Genomic DNA, 15,907 nt, shown 5'->3' with positions numbered 1-15,907 from the left:
TAACTCTAAAAAAAGAAAATTAACTTTGTGTCTGGTTTGTTGTTTTTTTTTTTCCCCTGGCTGTCTGTAGTGATGTTTGTGGCACTTGCCACGAGGGATGTGCCAGCTCTGGTGGCAGGAGGGGATGTGTTTTCTGTCAAACCTTCTATCAGCCAATAAAACAGATGAACTGCTCCGTATTTATCAGTGTTTATTAACACAGTTGGCTCCTAAACATCCCTGCTGGATTTATGCCAGATTTGCAGCATCTCCCTGAACTTCCCAGCAGGACCAGGTGATGCAGGCAGGGCTTGGTCTGTCAGGGGATGGTGACAGACCATGTTCCACCTGACTCTGGGCGCCAAACAGCCACCTGGGATGTTGGGCACTGAGGAAAAATTGCTGTTCATTTTTTATTTGGTGTTCTTGAAAGGCTCCAAGGTGAGGGGCTGGGAGGGAGGGGGCTCCTTAGGAGAGGGGCATGGTGGAAATCTGCAGTTTCTCCCATGATGGGATGGCTCCTCACCTGCAACAAGACACTAAGACACTGTAATATCTCTTTTTTTTTGTCGCTGGGGACCTCTCCAACCTCTGAGAGGCCCCCATCAGCCCCACCCCGAGCCCCTCTGTGCTGCTGTGGGTGGCACAGGCAGATCCTGGAGCTGGCAGTGGTGCAGGCAGGACGTGGCAGCTGTCACACGGGGTGGGATGGTGTCACCTTGTTCCTCAGCCCCTCTGCAGCGACCTGGGGACTGGGGGCAGCTGGAGAGGTTTTCCCCATCCCCCGGGGGTGGTGACCACAGCACAGCATTCCCAGCAGGCAGCTCTGGAACTGGGCAGGGAAGGGAGGGACAGGTTATTTGTGGCAGCAGAAATCCGGCGTCACCTGGAGACCCAGCAGCTTGGACGCTGGTTATATTTTGGGAAAGATCTCTGTCTATTCCCAGCCCAACTCTTTGTGGTTTATGGACAATAAAAGTTTCATCCTGTTTGCTTTGTGCCTTCAACGAGCAGCTTGTGAGCCAACATTAAGTTGCCTGACCCCATAAAACCATGGAAGTGGAAAATGAGCTCTTGTTCAGGCTCGCAGGCTGCTCCCTCCCTTTCCATCTTATTCCCAAATCCTTGCTGCTTACACAGCAACCCCGAGCCTGTGACCACACTTCCAGGTAGGACAGATGGTTCCTCCAGGATTTTTGAGCTGTTCTCCAGCTTGGTTTGTTTCTTTGGAGCTTTGTCTCACCTGTTTGTTCATGAAGACGTAGATGATGGGGTTGTAAACCGTGGCCGTCTTGGAGAAGTAGGAGGGCAGGGATGCCAGGGCTGGCTGGATGACAATGTCCTTGTTGGTGGCCACCACCAGCGCAAAGGTGGTGTAGGGCAGCCAGCAGGTGAGGAAGGCCACCACCATGACCACCACCATGCGCGTCACCTCCCGCTCCGCCTGCTGCGTCGTGTCCGACTCCCGCTGCTGCGCCGCGGCCTGCGGGGAATTTTGGGAGAGAGGGAGACGCCTGGCAGCAGCTCTGGAGCAGCATCCCATCCCTTGGGAGCCCTGGTGGCAGTGCCAGGAGGAGCCAGCTCCTCTGGCTGTCCCCAAAACCCGCCCTGAGGCTCCCCATGCCGTGGGAGCGGAGCGGCACGGGCGCACTCACCGCCCGCAGGGTCAGCAGCAGGTTGGTGTAGGAGAAGAGGATCAGGCTGAGGGGCACCACAAAGCAGGTGACAAACAGGGCCAGGATGTAGCTGCTGTTGTTGCTGCCACCCATGTACCAGTTGGGCCCGCAGGAGGTTCTCAGGCCTGGAATAAAGGTTGGGAATGAGCCTAAAGCTGTTAGGGCTTGGATGAGGGCTCAAGGATGGGCTCTAAAACAGCCATGCCACCCGAGCACCTCATGTGTCCATCCCTGAGGGTCTGGAGATCAGCCACTGGGGGGTCTGGGCTGGCCAGATGCCCTCGGTGATTTTGTGATTTGTTGTGGAGTTGTGCCAGGCCCCTTCAAGAGCGGGTTTGGGCTGGGTGTGTGCAGCCAGAGCAGCTCCTGGCTCCAGGAAGAGTGTCCTGTGATGGGGAACTTCCAAAGAACAGCCTCCAGGAGAGGACTGTTGGCTGAGCAAGGAGGAGGTATTAACAGGAGAGATTAACCCTTTAGACTCCAGCCCAGACACTCTCCAGCTACCCCAGGCTTGAAAACAAGGTGCAAGAAGACAACACGGCACAGTCTGGTGCACATCTCCCCTACCTTCAGGCACGTAGCTGCTCCAGCCCAGGAGTGGTGGGGTTGTCCAGAGCAGGGACCAGCCCCAGGTGAAGGCACAGCCACTGGCAGCGTGCTGGTGCTGGAACCGAAAGTCTCCCAGGGGTCTGCAGACCACCAGGTACCTCTCCAAGGCCAGGATGGCCAGGGACCACAGCCCCACGATGCCTGGGGGGGACAGCAGGGGTTGTGTCTCAGGAACAGCTCCTGCTGCCTGTGCTGGGATGTGGTAGATGATGATTTAGTTCAAGTAAATATTATCTGAACGAGGAGTCGGATGTTTTTTTCTCACATCAGGGACAGCTGTGATATTTGGCAATTAAAAACTGTGATTTTGGCATTGTTTCCCTCACGGCAGGGACAACTGTGATATTTGGTCCTTAGAAGTGAAGCTGGCAATGGGTGGCTGTGATGCCTCCTAGTTACAACAGAGCATCCTCGAGGAGAAATTTTGTGCCATTTCCAGTCCCTGGTGCACAGCAGCCACCCCCCATGAAATGCATCCCAAACAATGTCCCCGGGTGGCATTTCTCACCCTGCCAAGACCCAGACTGGACGTGTGGTGACGTGGCACAGCCAGCCATCTCCCCAACCCTTCCCTGTGCTAACCAAGCGCTGAAGGACACGAGTCCCACAAGTGTCGACGTCAGGAGGCGAGCCACCTCCAGCTCCCTTCTGCTAAACCCGAAAGCACCGTCACGGCAGGTCTGGAGCGGCCTCCTTACCCGTCAGGGACACCATGAAGCCCTCCAGCTGGCAGAGCCGCTCCCCGAAGACGAAGAAGCCGCTGACGTTGTTGGAGAGGCTGACGGAGCTGCCGCAGAGCGTCACCAGCAGGTTGGCCACGGCCAGGTTCAGCAGGATGTAGTTGAGGGGCGAGCGCAGCCGCTTGTGCCTGATGGACACCACGATGACCAGGCCATTGAGCACCGAGGCCGAGGCCACCACCAGCCCCATCAGCACGGCCACCGCCACGTAGGTGGCCCGGGGGGCCTGGTGGGGCCACTGGGGGCCATCGAAAGGCCCCGGGGTGCTGCTGTTTGGGGGTTCCTGGGTGCTGTCCATGGAGCAGCAGCACCTGGGTTAGGTGAGTCCCCCAAAAGCAGAGCCCCTTTATAGAGCTGGAGGGGCTGACGTGCCCCAGAGCAGCTTGGCTTTCAAATACCTTAAGCTTTTTTTTAATCTGAAGGGTTTGTCCTCCCCTCCTGCTTTTTATAATCAGCTCTTTATTCCCGAGGGGATAAAGAGTGACTTAAAACAAAAATCTGAGGGCTGAACAGAGCATCATTTAATTGAGTAGGTATTTTTTTTTCTTTGTGCTTTCCAGGTGGGTTTTCCTGTGAGCCCAGCCTTGGCACCTGGATCTGGACATCATTCCCTGTGCCCTGGGTTTGCTGGGCTTCAAGGCTACTAAATACATATTAAACATAAATAAATATAAATATACATGCAGTATATATACTTAATTGGGCCATATAGATGTATTTTCTCTCTCCATATATATATATATATATATATATATATATATATATATATATATATATATATATATATATCCATATATCTCCATATATATATTTTTTTTACAAATACTTATAAATACATATATAGTATTTATGCTATATTGGACCAAACATCCCCCAGTGCTCTGGTTTAAAACCATTTCTTCCCAAATCCTTGCCACCACCCAAATTCAAAAGCTGCACCACCAGCATCAACTTCTTTTTTTTTTTTTTTTTTTTCTTCCAATTTTTATTTTTTAACCTTTTTATTTTCGGTTCTCATTATAAATATTAACAAATCTGACCAAAAGTACACAGATAGGTAATACTGGAATACAAAAGTCTCTCAGGATGCAGGTAAGGACGGTTTCTGCAGCCTTCACATGGTAGCAAAACATTGGTATCAAACATTTCACGAGGCCTGGCATGACAACCACCAACTCTGCATGCAGCTGGGATGAGGGACAGTGTCCACTTAGAAAAGACTGGGGTACAAAGTGAAGGAACCCACACACACGTGTCCTGCTCCAGCTCAGGCATCAGCCAGGTTCATAGGCTGGAAAAAAGGATGGAGTGGAAGGAACTTTGCCAGAAAAGGGAGGCACAGCCAACCTGGTGCTCCTGGAGCTTCCCTGGAAGCTCAGACCCCAAGCAGGTTTTAAGGTGCTGGACCAGAAAGGATTAGTGGGAACATCCGGCTTGACAGGCTGCCAGCATTCAAATAAAATCCGTGTGTATCTGCAGGATGCATTTACAAATACTGAGTTATTTAAAAAACCCCTATGAATGTTGTTTTTTTTTCTTTTATCTCCCCCTCCCTCGATATCAAAGGTGTAACAAGGTGTAACAGGATCGTCACTTGGAAAAGTAAACTGTAAGTTTCCAGAGATTCCATTGCTTCCCAAGAGAAAAAAAAAAAGAAGTTGGCAATACATGCACAGGGCTTGGGAACTGAGGGTAACTGAGACTCGTGGGGAAAGAGCAGCTCTTCCTAAGAAATCATTGTTTAAAGGCTTCCAAACATTTTGGGAATGGTGCAGCATTTCCTAGAAAGATTTAGCTTATCCCACTGGGCGTCTGGTGGGATGAGGATGAAGAGACCAGCCAAGGTGGATCACAGAGGATGATATTTGGGATTATTATAACATTAATATATTATTACAGTGCCAAATTGATATTACTGTGCCATACACAGACATTCATTTGGTTTGGATGCTGTTTGAGGCAGAAAACGAATCCACCTCACGGCCATGCCGAACTACAAACACAATTCCAGCTCGGCTCCGAGGCTCAGCATCTTCATTATTTAATGGATGAATCGGAAAGGGACGAAAAAGGGAAAAATGATAGAAAAATTCAGCCTGCAAGCTGGCTTTGCTGGCAAAACAGCCGTGCTGCTGCATGGCGTGCTTTCATTAGGAGAGAAGCTGCTTCCTGGGAAGCAGGAACAGGCAGGTTGTTCCAGGGAGCTTTTTTATTTAAATGTGGAGCTGCCTACCCCAGGAGGAAAAGCGTGCTCTGCACAGCTCTGCTGCCTGCACGTGAGTTACTGGAGAGGACGAGCACGACACTCCTGGAAGGAAAGCAAACACTCGTTCTGGGTTTACCAGGGACACGATCAATCATTCCAACAGAGGAGCTTTAAATGCAAAAAAGACTGTTTAGGCCCAAACCACAGAGACTGACAAACCACCAGAGATATGGCACAAGCTGCCTCGAGGAGACAGTTCTGGGTTTTGTGAGTTTTTTAGGGACGCCTTTTGCTGATGCCGGACACACGGACGCGGACGGACGCATTCGGTTTTTTGTTGGTTTTTTTTTTTTTTTGCCACTGACTTGCAAGGCAGCGAGAAGGTAACTGAGTGGAGGCAGGATTTGGGAGAGGAGCCAGGCTGCAGTGCATGCAGGGGTGCACACCTGCGTGAGTGCGAGCGGGAGTGTGCACGTGCACGCTCGAGAGCGGGGCCGTGGGCGCGGCAGGGCGCGGAGAGGCGTTCTGGACAAGCCTTGGGAGCCAAACCACCCGTGCCTTCTTCCCTGCGAAGGGCTTCCCTGCAGCCAGGCCCTGCTGTGGGCTGTCCTGCTCCCCCGGCTGGCCCGGGATCCCCCGGATCCAAAGCTGGGAGGAGCCCAAGGGCTGTGGAGCTGTGGCGCCGCGGGGCTCAGTCGCTGAGGACGGCGCCCGGCAGCTCGTTGGTCAGCGTGTGCCAGCGCTCGATTTTCTTGTCCTTGTTCTTCAGGCAGTCGAACCAGTGCTTCAGCCGCTCCCCTTTGGCATTAATTCCTAACACGACCCCGCCTTGGGAGGGAGACAGAGAGAGGGAGAGGTGTGGGGGGAGCATCAGTTCTGCAAGGGATGCTGAGAGATGCTGAGAAGGGACACCGGGGGATGCTGGAGGGAACCAGCATCCTCACAGCATCCAACCTGATGTGAAATCCAGCCCAAATTCCCCACTCCCTCGTGGCTCTGGTCTGGGATCTGTCCCAGGCAGTGCCCCAGTGCCAGGCAGTGCCCCTGTCCCTTGTGCCAAGGGCTCACTGCAATCACAGTGGCTGTCAGAGGTACCGGGCACTTGTTAGTGATAAATCACAGTGACCAGCAACAAAATCATAAGCAGCCCAGACATCCAACAGAGATAAATGAAACCTCCCTGTTAAACATGTTTTGCACTCAGAGGAAAACATCTGAAAACAGAAATGGACAGGCAGATGCATTTTCTCCCTGCTTGGATGCTCGTGAGAGGCTCAGGTGCAGGAGAGGGATAAAAGCAGAACCAAAACCCGGCGAGAATGAATGTGGGCATGGAGAACAAAGCAGGAGGGTGGAGGAGTGCAGGAGAAATAAGAGGAACAGACAGCAAAGATAAATAAAAAAGAGGCCAAGGAGACCTTTTGGAGTGTGCTGCTCACCTATGAAATCGTTGGATTTCCCAATGTCATAGTCCCACACAGTGACTTCCAGGGTCTTCTTTGCCAGGTCACCGTGCTTTATCTCATAGAAAAACTCCTGTGGAGGAGCAGAGGCAGCATGAAACAGGGGCTGGGGCTGCCCATCCTCCTCCTCAGGCTTTGCTGCCCACGGGGAACCCAACCCCAATCCCTCACACAGTGACTAAAGTGGTGGTTTTTTAATCTTTGAAGTCTGAGGTTGAGAAAAGCCCCTCGGTGAGAACCACACCCACCTCATTGAACTCGGGGTTCAGCGTTTTCTTCTTCACCGCCGTCTTGTGCTTGGATTTCTTGTCCTCATCTGGTTTCAAGTAACTGCAACGAGACCAAAGTGGGTCCCAGTGAGGAGGGCAGGAGGCCACGGGTGGGGACATCTGTGGCTGCAGAGCCAGGCTGAGCCCCCTGACCCTCCTCCCCTGCTCTCCCCTGCCAAAATGCCCAAAAATGCTGGGGCCAGCTGGGAAGAGGCAGCATTTCCCCTCCTCAGAACCAAGGCAGCTGCTGGCTGCAGGCAGAGAGCAGAGATTATCCCATCTCCAGTCCCTAGGGGACACTGGCACTGCACACATGCTCTCCAAACCCAGCACTGCCAGCCCAGCACCAGTCCAGACTGGGGACTGTGACTGGTCTGCTCATGCAGAGCCCCTCAGGAGACAGGAACCACATGCAGTGTGGAAAAGGGAGAGGAGCGAGCAGCTTTGAGCTGTTCCCTGCAGATATTGAGCAGCACAGCACCAGAGCTGGACAGCAAACAAGATTAAAGTGTCATCAGGCAGAGAGGGGACCTGAAATGTGGGCCAGGCCAAAGTCAATCCATCGTGGTTTTGTGCTGGTGCTGTGCCTTTAAACGTCAGTTCTGCTGCCTTGCTACACGTTCCAGATCTTGCTCATGATTAAAAAATTAGGCTTGTGCCGAGAAGCATCACTTTGCTATCTGCTCTGATCCCAGCCCTGCAGATGCAATCTCCTGTGGATGGCACAGGGGACACCCAAAACTGGCTGAGTGCAGTGGCAATTGTGTTGCTCAGGGACTGAGCCTCCCATGGGCATCTAAAAAAACAAGACGGGATTTTTATATAAACACCTCCACCCTTAAAAAACTATTAAATAAGAACATGAAAGTGTGCTGCTGATAAACTCCATTATTGGATCTCCCACGTATGGTTTCTCCCAGTAGTTCTGCCTTTGCAAATACCATCCCTAAAAGTGCCCAAATTTGAGTCAGCACATTGGGGACGAGGAGGCAGGACAGGCACAGGGTCCTTCCTCGCCATGGCCACCCCTTCTTCGCAGAGAGTGAATTTGAAACATGCCATCCCCCCAAAAAACAGCCAGGAGCCGTGGTGAGGCAGGGGGACAGCCCCACCCCACCTCACCTGGAAGCTCTGGCAGGGAAGGACGCCCCAGGCAGAGGCAAGCTGCTGCCTGATGGCCTCATTTGCATCTCCTAATGAGAACAATTAATTCCTGCTGCGGGGAGAGGCGGGGGTGACACTCACATTTTGACGTAGGGGTCGGAGTAGCCGTTGGCATCCATGGCGGCCAGGTGGGCACAGCGCATGATGCCCACCTGCAGGCCCTGCTTCTGCGAGCTGTACTTGAGGGAGATGAGGATCCTGCCACGCTCCTCCAGCGACTTGTCCTCTGTTTTATCTATCTGGGGAGGGAATGCACCCAGTCTGGGGGCTGTACCTCGGTACAGCCACAGCCAGACACTCCCCCAGCCGAGGGATGCTCTTCCCCGCATCCCTGATTATCTTCGAGGGGCCAAACAGCTCCAGGTTCCCACGTGCCACGGGGAGAAGCTGCTGTACCTGTGATTCCAAGGTGGGCTGGGGCTCTGAACCCCCTGCACTCACCGGCAGCTGCTTCTCCAGGCAGATGTTGAAGTTTTTGGTCTGGTTGGGTTTCAGTTTCTTCAGCGGGATGCGCGTCTCGCCGATGAACTCGTTGTGGCGGAACTTGTCCTCGTCGCACACCGAGATCCTGCAAGGGCACGGGCTGAGCAGGGACACTGGGGACAGGGGAGGGGCTGCCCCCTGCCCTGCAGGTCCCCCCAGTCAGGGAGCAGCTGAGGTCACCCTTCCCCAGGCCGTGGACGGGGCACCTCCTCTGCAGGCAGCTGGAAAACAGCTGGAATGCAGCTGGAATGGAATGCAGCCCGGGCAGGGCAGCTCAGGGTGTGAGCCTCTGTGTCTAAATGCACAAGCACCGTTGGAAAAGCAAGCTGGAGCCTCCACCATCCTAATGACCCTGCCATGAAAACATCAGAGTCATCAGTGACTAAAGCAAAATGATTCGGGGATGCTGCAGCTCCATTTTGCCCAGCCACGGAGGCTCTTCCTCATCCCTCCCTTGGACTCCCTGCTTCCCACACAGCTCCTTCCCTTCCCCAGGAGCTCAGGCACTGCTGGGAGCGTGGCAGCTCCCAGGGTGACCCTGGCTGGGACTCAGAGCAGCTCTGCCACCTCCTGTCCCACCAGCCAGACAAGGCCAGGAGTGATTTCCACCCCTCGAGCACAGGAAACATCCCAGCCTGGGCAGGTGAAGCTCCCCCAGCCCTGCTGGGATCCATCCCAGTGACGTGGTGCTGAGCCCAGGCTGCTTGCCATGAAAAAGCCACCAGTGCCTCTCCCTGAGCTGGCAGCTAATGAGTCATTCCTCTGCTGCTTCTGACAAAGTTGGTGCTTGCAGGGAGCCTCTGCTTGCAGCTCCCAAAATCCCAGAGGGCCAGAAGGGTGTCTTGAGGGACCAGCAGTGCTGGCAATGGGGAAAGCCACCCCCATGCAAAGGGAGCATCCTGCATCCCCACTGGAGCCATGCAGGGACTGCCTGGGCTCCCTGCCCATGAAGGAAAGGCATTTCTTTTCCCTTTCATCCTTTCTCCTTTAAAAAAAATATTCTTACAGTGTCTTCTCATCTTTTGGGTACCTGATTGTTTTATTTTTCACCCACTCCCTTTGGTGTCCATCTCCCCACAGGTGGCATTTCTGCCCTCAGGGACCACAAGGAAAAAGTAATTAAAGATAAATAATGCCCTGTGATCCCACCTGAGGGTAAATAATTGCACACCACACCTCTGGCCTGCTCAGCATCTGCATGGTTTATCCCTGGGTGGGTTATCCATGGATGATTTATCTGTAGATGATTTATCTGTGGATGCTTTAGTGCCTTACCCAAGGATGGTTTGACCACCCTCATGCTCACAAATGAGCAACAAGGAAACAAGGAAGCCATGGGGATGTCTCAGTGCCACAGCACAAGGATCAGCAGGGCTGAGGAGCAGCAGAGAAAAGGAGTTTGGGAAGAAAAAAAAAAAAATTACACAAGGAGGAAAACAGGGAATGCTGCTCTCCAGAAAACTGTGGCTGGATGCAGCGTTACTATAGATACCCACGGAAAAAACCACCCCACCACAACAGTAAAATCCTCAAAGAGAATCTCAAATGCAGGCACGATATTCCCCATTTCCTCTCCTCTTTCTTGTAAAGATCAAAACCAACAATGGAGCAGCAGCAGCTCCAGAGCCAACACTGCTCTTGCCAGGCGTGGAGGGGACAGGAGGGGACAGGAGGGGACAGGAGGGGACAGGAGGGGACATGGGCTCACAGGGAGCTGGCAGCCCAGGATCTGTGTCTACACCCAGAAACTGAGCAGTGGTGCCTGGGCACTCAGGGAGACAGGGTTTGGGATGGTTTACCTCTTAAAAATGGGAGTACCAATTCTCCTGACAATGTCCAGGGACACCCCAGAAGCACAGCAAGATCCCAAACACAACCTCCTGCTTGCTGGGAAAGCTCAGGAACCTCAGGATGGGCAAAAGCCCAGGAAGGAAACATGGAAAACTCATGGGGTGGTGGCAGGGAGAGCATCTCCAGTGTCACACTGGGAGAAACCCCCCTGGGCCCTGTCTCAGTGCCCTCAGGGACATGGGAAGGCCCTTGGGAATTGGTTTTTGGCACATCTGCAGGGCCTGGGAGCTGTCCCTGCCCTGGGCAGCACAGTGGAGCTGGAGACACCTCCAGACCTCTCCCAGCCCATTCCCTCTAGCACCTCTGGCCACCTCTCAGGTGGGTCCCCACATTTTGTGCCCACCTGTGTGTGCTGCCCAGAGGGGGTTTTGTGTCAGCTCTGCCAGTGCCTCAGGCTCAGCCCCCAGTCCCAGTTCCTCTTCCCAGCTGCAGCTCATCCCCACTGGAATGGCATTTCCAGCACTGCAGTGCCCTGGCCCGCCAGCGAGATGAGCAGGAAGCTCCAGCCCCATCCCTCCCTTTGGAAAAAGGCATAATGCAATCACACCAGCTTGGATTTTATTAGGAGAAACCCATCTGATGGAAATTTTTATGCCTTGGGTTAGAAAATCAGCCCCATGCCAAACAGCACGAGGCGCCTGTGGCAGCTTCATTCCCTTCCATCCCCACCTGGAGCTGGAGCTTCACCCCTTTCTCACATCTCCTTATTAATCCAAATCCCTCCAACCTGGTGTTTCATTTGATATCCTCACTGTGGGGTCCTGATCTTTACATCAAGGGCTGTGAACACCACCTTGGAAGGAAACTAAGCAGCAAATGAACAATCACTGCTCATTAAACTTCTCCTCCCTCCTACTCAGCCCGGGCTCCTGGGCTCCAGCCCTGACTCACCCAGCAGCTCCAGCAGCTGACTCACGGCTTCTGCTCCCTCACACCAGCTCCTCGGCCTCTTTCCCGGTGTGCAAAGGGGGAATGGGGGTCAGCAAGGATCCTTTGCCACAAAAACACACAGAGCACAGCCTGAGATCCAAGGTGGGACGAGGCTCTGAGCCCCCTGCACAGCCTGAGATCATCCCCTGCATCTCAGATCCCTCATGGCAGCAAGGGCGGCTCTGCGGGAGGAGCAGGTGATGCTGGCTTGGTTTAAGGACAGGCAGCACCAGGCAAGGAGACAAAATAACACCTTGGGAAAGTCCAGTTCTCCAGAAAACAAAAGGAGGATTCCATCACGGGCTCCATCACAAAATGCCTCCAAGTCGAAGCACAGAAACCACAGCAGAAATGAGTTGTAATTACGAGTGCACCTGCAATTCCAAGCAAACCTCATTCATCCAGAGTAAAGCAATTTGGGACCCCAAACCTTTAAGTGGCTGCACTCTGCTTATTAGTCCTGATCAAATACTATTTTCTGAATAATACATTTAATGAGTCATGATGTTTGTCAAACACATGATTAAACAAAGAATTCCTGGCATCCGTGGGCTAGCTGAGTACCCCATGAATAATGCATCACCTCACCAATATATCTGGATATGAATAATTGTATCCAATATCTGGCCAGCTCGGGTATTTATTATGAATGCAATTTATTTATTGTATATTACATGCCTTATTTAAATGGAGGAGATTGTCTCCTGCCTGTTTCAGTTTCCCTTGCAGCATTTCTCTGCCTCCCCCTGACATTGTACCCTGTGGTGGCAATGGGGGCTCCGGGGTGGGATTTCCCCCCTGGTGCTGGCAGGGAATCTGTCCCCAATGCCATCCATCTGTGCACTCCAGTGTGTTTTGCATGGCTCTGAACCTGCCTTTTCCCAGGCTGGTGGGTGGCTTCATCCCTGCTAAGCCTTGGGCTACACTCAGGGATATTTAATTCAATGAATGGATGAGACCTTTCGAGATCCTCCCACCTGCTGCTCTCCACGAAATCCCAAATATCTGCTGCTTTTTGAGGGGGTTGGATCATTAACAAAATCCTGCCTGCCAGTGCAATTAGCTGGGCTGCCTTCACCTCTCCTTCACCTCGGGGAGGTGAACGCTGCTGGCTCCTGGGGTCTGTGACAGCAAAGTCACTCCACCAGCTTGGACAAGGCCACGCAGGGATGAGGGAGAACCTGTCTGGCCATGCTGTGAGGCTGGTGGGCTTGGGCAGGAGGGGATCCAACACCCAGCTCCCTGGGATGCCCTGACAAATGCCACTTGTCCCCTCCAGAAGCTGCAGGCACTGGCACAGTGCCCCACACTGCACCACCCCAGCTTTCCATGCTGGACACGTCCCACCGGGTGGGCAGGGAAGATTTTTGGGTGCTTTTCCAGCTTCCCTGACACATCTCCAGGCTGCAGGGAGGCGAAAGCTGGCGGCAGCTTTGATCTCCACCTTTATTTTCACATTAAAGAGACTCTGGAATTGCATTCCCTGCCCAGCTGAGCACCAGGGAGGCTCCCAGGGAATGGTCACCGCCCAGACCCACGGGAGCATCACTGATGCTCTTTCAAGCAGCTGCCTGGCAGGAGCCTCTCCTGATTAGCACAGGGAAAATCAAGACTCCTCCTGGCTTTGAAGATGGCTTTTCCTCGTGGAAAAGGAGATATTTTGAGGAGAAGATGGATGGGTGAAGCAAAGCACCCAAGGCAGGACAGTGCACGGAGATGTTTCCTGCGGGAAGCGGCACTGGGAGAGCGAAGAGCCAGCTCAGAGCAGAGAAACAGCTCCAGCCACACCAAAACACTGACGGGTGGCCAGTTTAGATGGGATATTTGGGAAGAAATCCTTCCCAGTGAGGGTGGGGAGGCCCTGGCACAGGGTGCCCAGAGAAGCTGTGGCCATCCCTGGATCCCTGGAAGTGTCCAAGGCCAGGTTGGACAGAGCTTGGAGCAGCCTGGGACAGTGGAGGTGTCCTTGCCCAAAGGAAATGATCTTTAAAATCCATCCAGCCACATTCTCCTGCAGACTGAGGGGTCCCAGGTGGGGTACAGGGGTCCATGCACAGTTCTGAGCTTTGGGGAGGGCACAAGGAGCTCCACAGCACCCAGGCTGGCAGGCAGGGATGGGAAAGGGCAGCACAGGATTTCTGTGGGGAAAAAGGCAAATCCAGCCCCGCACATATTTTGGTGCATCCCCCATCCCACAGCTCCCTGCTGCCTCCAGGATAAACAGCCCTTCCCAAGGGAGAAGCAGCTCCCAGAGCCCTGAAAAAGTGGTGGTCGAGCCCTGCTGCTCCCTGTCGCCTTCCAGCAAACAACTCAGCCAACGTCTCCTTACAAACCCATTTCCACGCTTGAGGAGGCTGCAAACTTCAAAGCCTGCAGTGAAAAAAATACCCACCAATAATAACAACAAACTGGAGGCTTCCCAGCCCCACCAGCCTGCAGCACTTCCAGCATGACTAATGTTTTCCAAGTGAAATAATAATCCACGGTGCTGAATTTCCCAGCACCCTGCAGACAACAGGTGGGCTCTGCCCCTGCTTCACCTGCGAGCAGCACCTTTCACCAGGCAGCTTTGAGCTCTTGGCAGGAGGAAAATCACAAATTCCCAGGGCACCTGCAAATGAGGAGGGTGGGATTCCAGCCACGGAGCTGGCAAAGCCCTGAGTCCTTGGAGAAGGATGCAGAATCCTTTCTCTGCCAGTGGATCTTACAGCAAATCCTGCAGCGCAGCCCCAGATCCGTGTGGTGATGGAGCAGCCGAGGCTGCCCACAATTCCTGCCCTCCTCCAGGTGGGATAGAGGCTAAAACAAGAAAAATCTTTGCATTCCCTGCAGAGCATATTCCAAGCTCTGCCCCTGCTCGCCTCCACCCTCTCACAACTTCTCCCAGCCCCTGAATGCACAGACCGAGCCAACAAAATAAAATAATAAAATAAAGACTCACGTTCTTTGCTTAGTTGGACAATAATTCACAGGTACCCCCAGCTTTCTAACAAAAAGCTCAGCTCTGACAGGAGTCCAGAACTTCCCTGAGGAGATTTTCTCAGCAAGACATGACCACAAAGCCTCAAAACGTGCCCGTGAGAGCTGGGCATGAAGAGGTTAAACCCAATCCATGGCACCTCTGCAGGCAGGAGCCAGCCAGAGAGTCCTGAAGGTGATGATGCAGCAGGAGCAGGCTCCTGGCTGGTTCCCCCAGCCCAGGCTCTGTCAGTCAGGTGTCAGTGGCTCTGGGGTGATGGATGCACGCAGGGCACGCACATTCCTGCCTTTGCTGGGGATAACTCTGCCCTGCTCTGCTGGGAGCAGCTCCAGGAGCCTCCAGACCCTGGCAGGGGGCTCAGAGACCTTCAAAAACAGTTGTGGCTTCGATTTCAGCCCGTGGAAAAAGCTGCCAACTTTTTATAAGGAATTCCAAGCCACAAGGGTTTGAGTAGTGTGGTAGTTGGATAACACAGGATGAAAAAGTAGAATTTTGGGGGTTTTTAGAATGAGGTTCAAGAGGACAAGATGGAGGGATTTGGGTGTGTCCTGACCTCCTTCTCCTTCTCCTTGCCCTCCATGTCTTGCTGTGATGGTGACACTTTTCTATTGGTTTAAGGCACAGACACACTGTCTAACATAGATGACAGATATTGGCACATTATTGTAAACATAGCACAGGTAGTTTCTGGTATAAAATGCAAACACCACCCTGAGGGCAGACAGAATGGCTGACTTGCAAGACAGAGCTCAGCAGCTCAGAGAAAGAATGTTCTAAATACGGGAAAACAAACAACCTTGAGAGGCAGACCCTACACATTTCAGACTTGTCTGGCTGTGCAGGCTGGGAATCAAGGATTTTTACAACCTTGGGGTCATCCCAACACCCATAGCCCGAGAAGGGACAGCAGGCACAGGGCAGGGGGAGGGAGCCGTGTCCCCCAGGACCGGCCCTACCGCAGCGTCTTGCGGATCATGTCCTCGTCGGTGATGCCGTAGTAGGTGAGGGTCTCGTTCCACGTGGGGTTCAGGGTGTTGCGCAGCGTTTTGGTTCTCAGCTTGTTTGCCTGGGAAAGCACAGGAGGTGGGGTCAGTGGGATGGGCCACTTGGGCAGGACAGGAGGCCCAGTTTGGAGATGGAGGGGCAATGGGTGCTGTCACTCTTCCGCCCCAGTGCTGGCCCAAAGCCACCCCTAATCCAGCAAAAATCTGGGTGGCAGGTACCGCAGCAAGTGGGTCATCCCTGGCTGGGTAATAATTTACATAGACTCTGTGCATTTAAAGAAGGTTGACTATTTTCTTCATTAAGAAACCCATTGCTCTTTTATATCTTAGTTTGCTATAGGTGGAATTGATTGGTCTTTTAACTAAAACACTATCATCATTGGCTAATTAAATAACCACCCTTTGTTACAGAGATAAACAAATTTCTATAACACATTCTACATGCTCATGATACCAGGTGTAGCAAGTGGAGATAAGAATTGTTTCTCATTCTTTTCTCTGATCTTCTCACAGATTTTTCTCAGAATGATGCCTGGGAAAGTTGTGTTTCTCT

At 52.9% G+C, this 15,907-nt stretch overlaps 2 protein-coding genes across 2 annotated transcripts in view; both read right to left on the bottom strand.

The window, feature by feature from the left end:
* Window positions 1-669: 669 nt before the first annotated feature.
* LOC110467708 (pinopsin) lies at window positions 670-3,302 on the bottom strand. The gene is made up of 5 exons (XM_021524966.2): window positions 2,963-3,302; window positions 2,223-2,405; window positions 1,635-1,780; window positions 1,223-1,462; window positions 670-811 (listed from the first exon to the last, which is right to left on the bottom strand). Exons 1-5 carry the CDS (start codon window positions 3,300-3,302, stop codon window positions 674-676), a joined length of 1,047 nt encoding a protein of 348 aa, XP_021380641.2. The 3' UTR covers window positions 670-673.
* A 2,272-nt stretch (window positions 3,303-5,574) lies between these two features.
* Window positions 5,575-15,907, bottom strand: part of DOC2B (double C2 domain beta) — a 31,221-nt gene continuing 20,888 nt past the window's right edge. Inside the window, exons 4-9 of the mRNA XM_021524898.3 lie at window positions 15,307-15,416; window positions 8,548-8,674; window positions 8,188-8,345; window positions 6,922-7,003; window positions 6,650-6,746; window positions 5,575-6,038 (exon numbers count right to left, since the gene is read on the bottom strand). Coding sequence (XP_021380573.1) covers window positions 5,902-6,038; window positions 6,650-6,746; window positions 6,922-7,003; window positions 8,188-8,345; window positions 8,548-8,674; window positions 15,307-15,416 — 711 coding nt within the window. The 3' untranslated portion in view covers window positions 5,575-5,901. The remainder of the gene's footprint in view (window positions 6,039-6,649; window positions 6,747-6,921; window positions 7,004-8,187; window positions 8,346-8,547; window positions 8,675-15,306; window positions 15,417-15,907) is intronic.

This window comes from Lonchura striata, chromosome 20 (assembly GCF_046129695.1).
Source record: "Lonchura striata isolate bLonStr1 chromosome 20, bLonStr1.mat, whole genome shotgun sequence".
In the NCBI taxonomy this organism is placed as follows: domain Eukaryota; kingdom Metazoa; phylum Chordata; class Aves; order Passeriformes; family Estrildidae; genus Lonchura; species Lonchura striata.
This window is presented reverse-complemented; position numbering and strand designations above follow the sequence as displayed.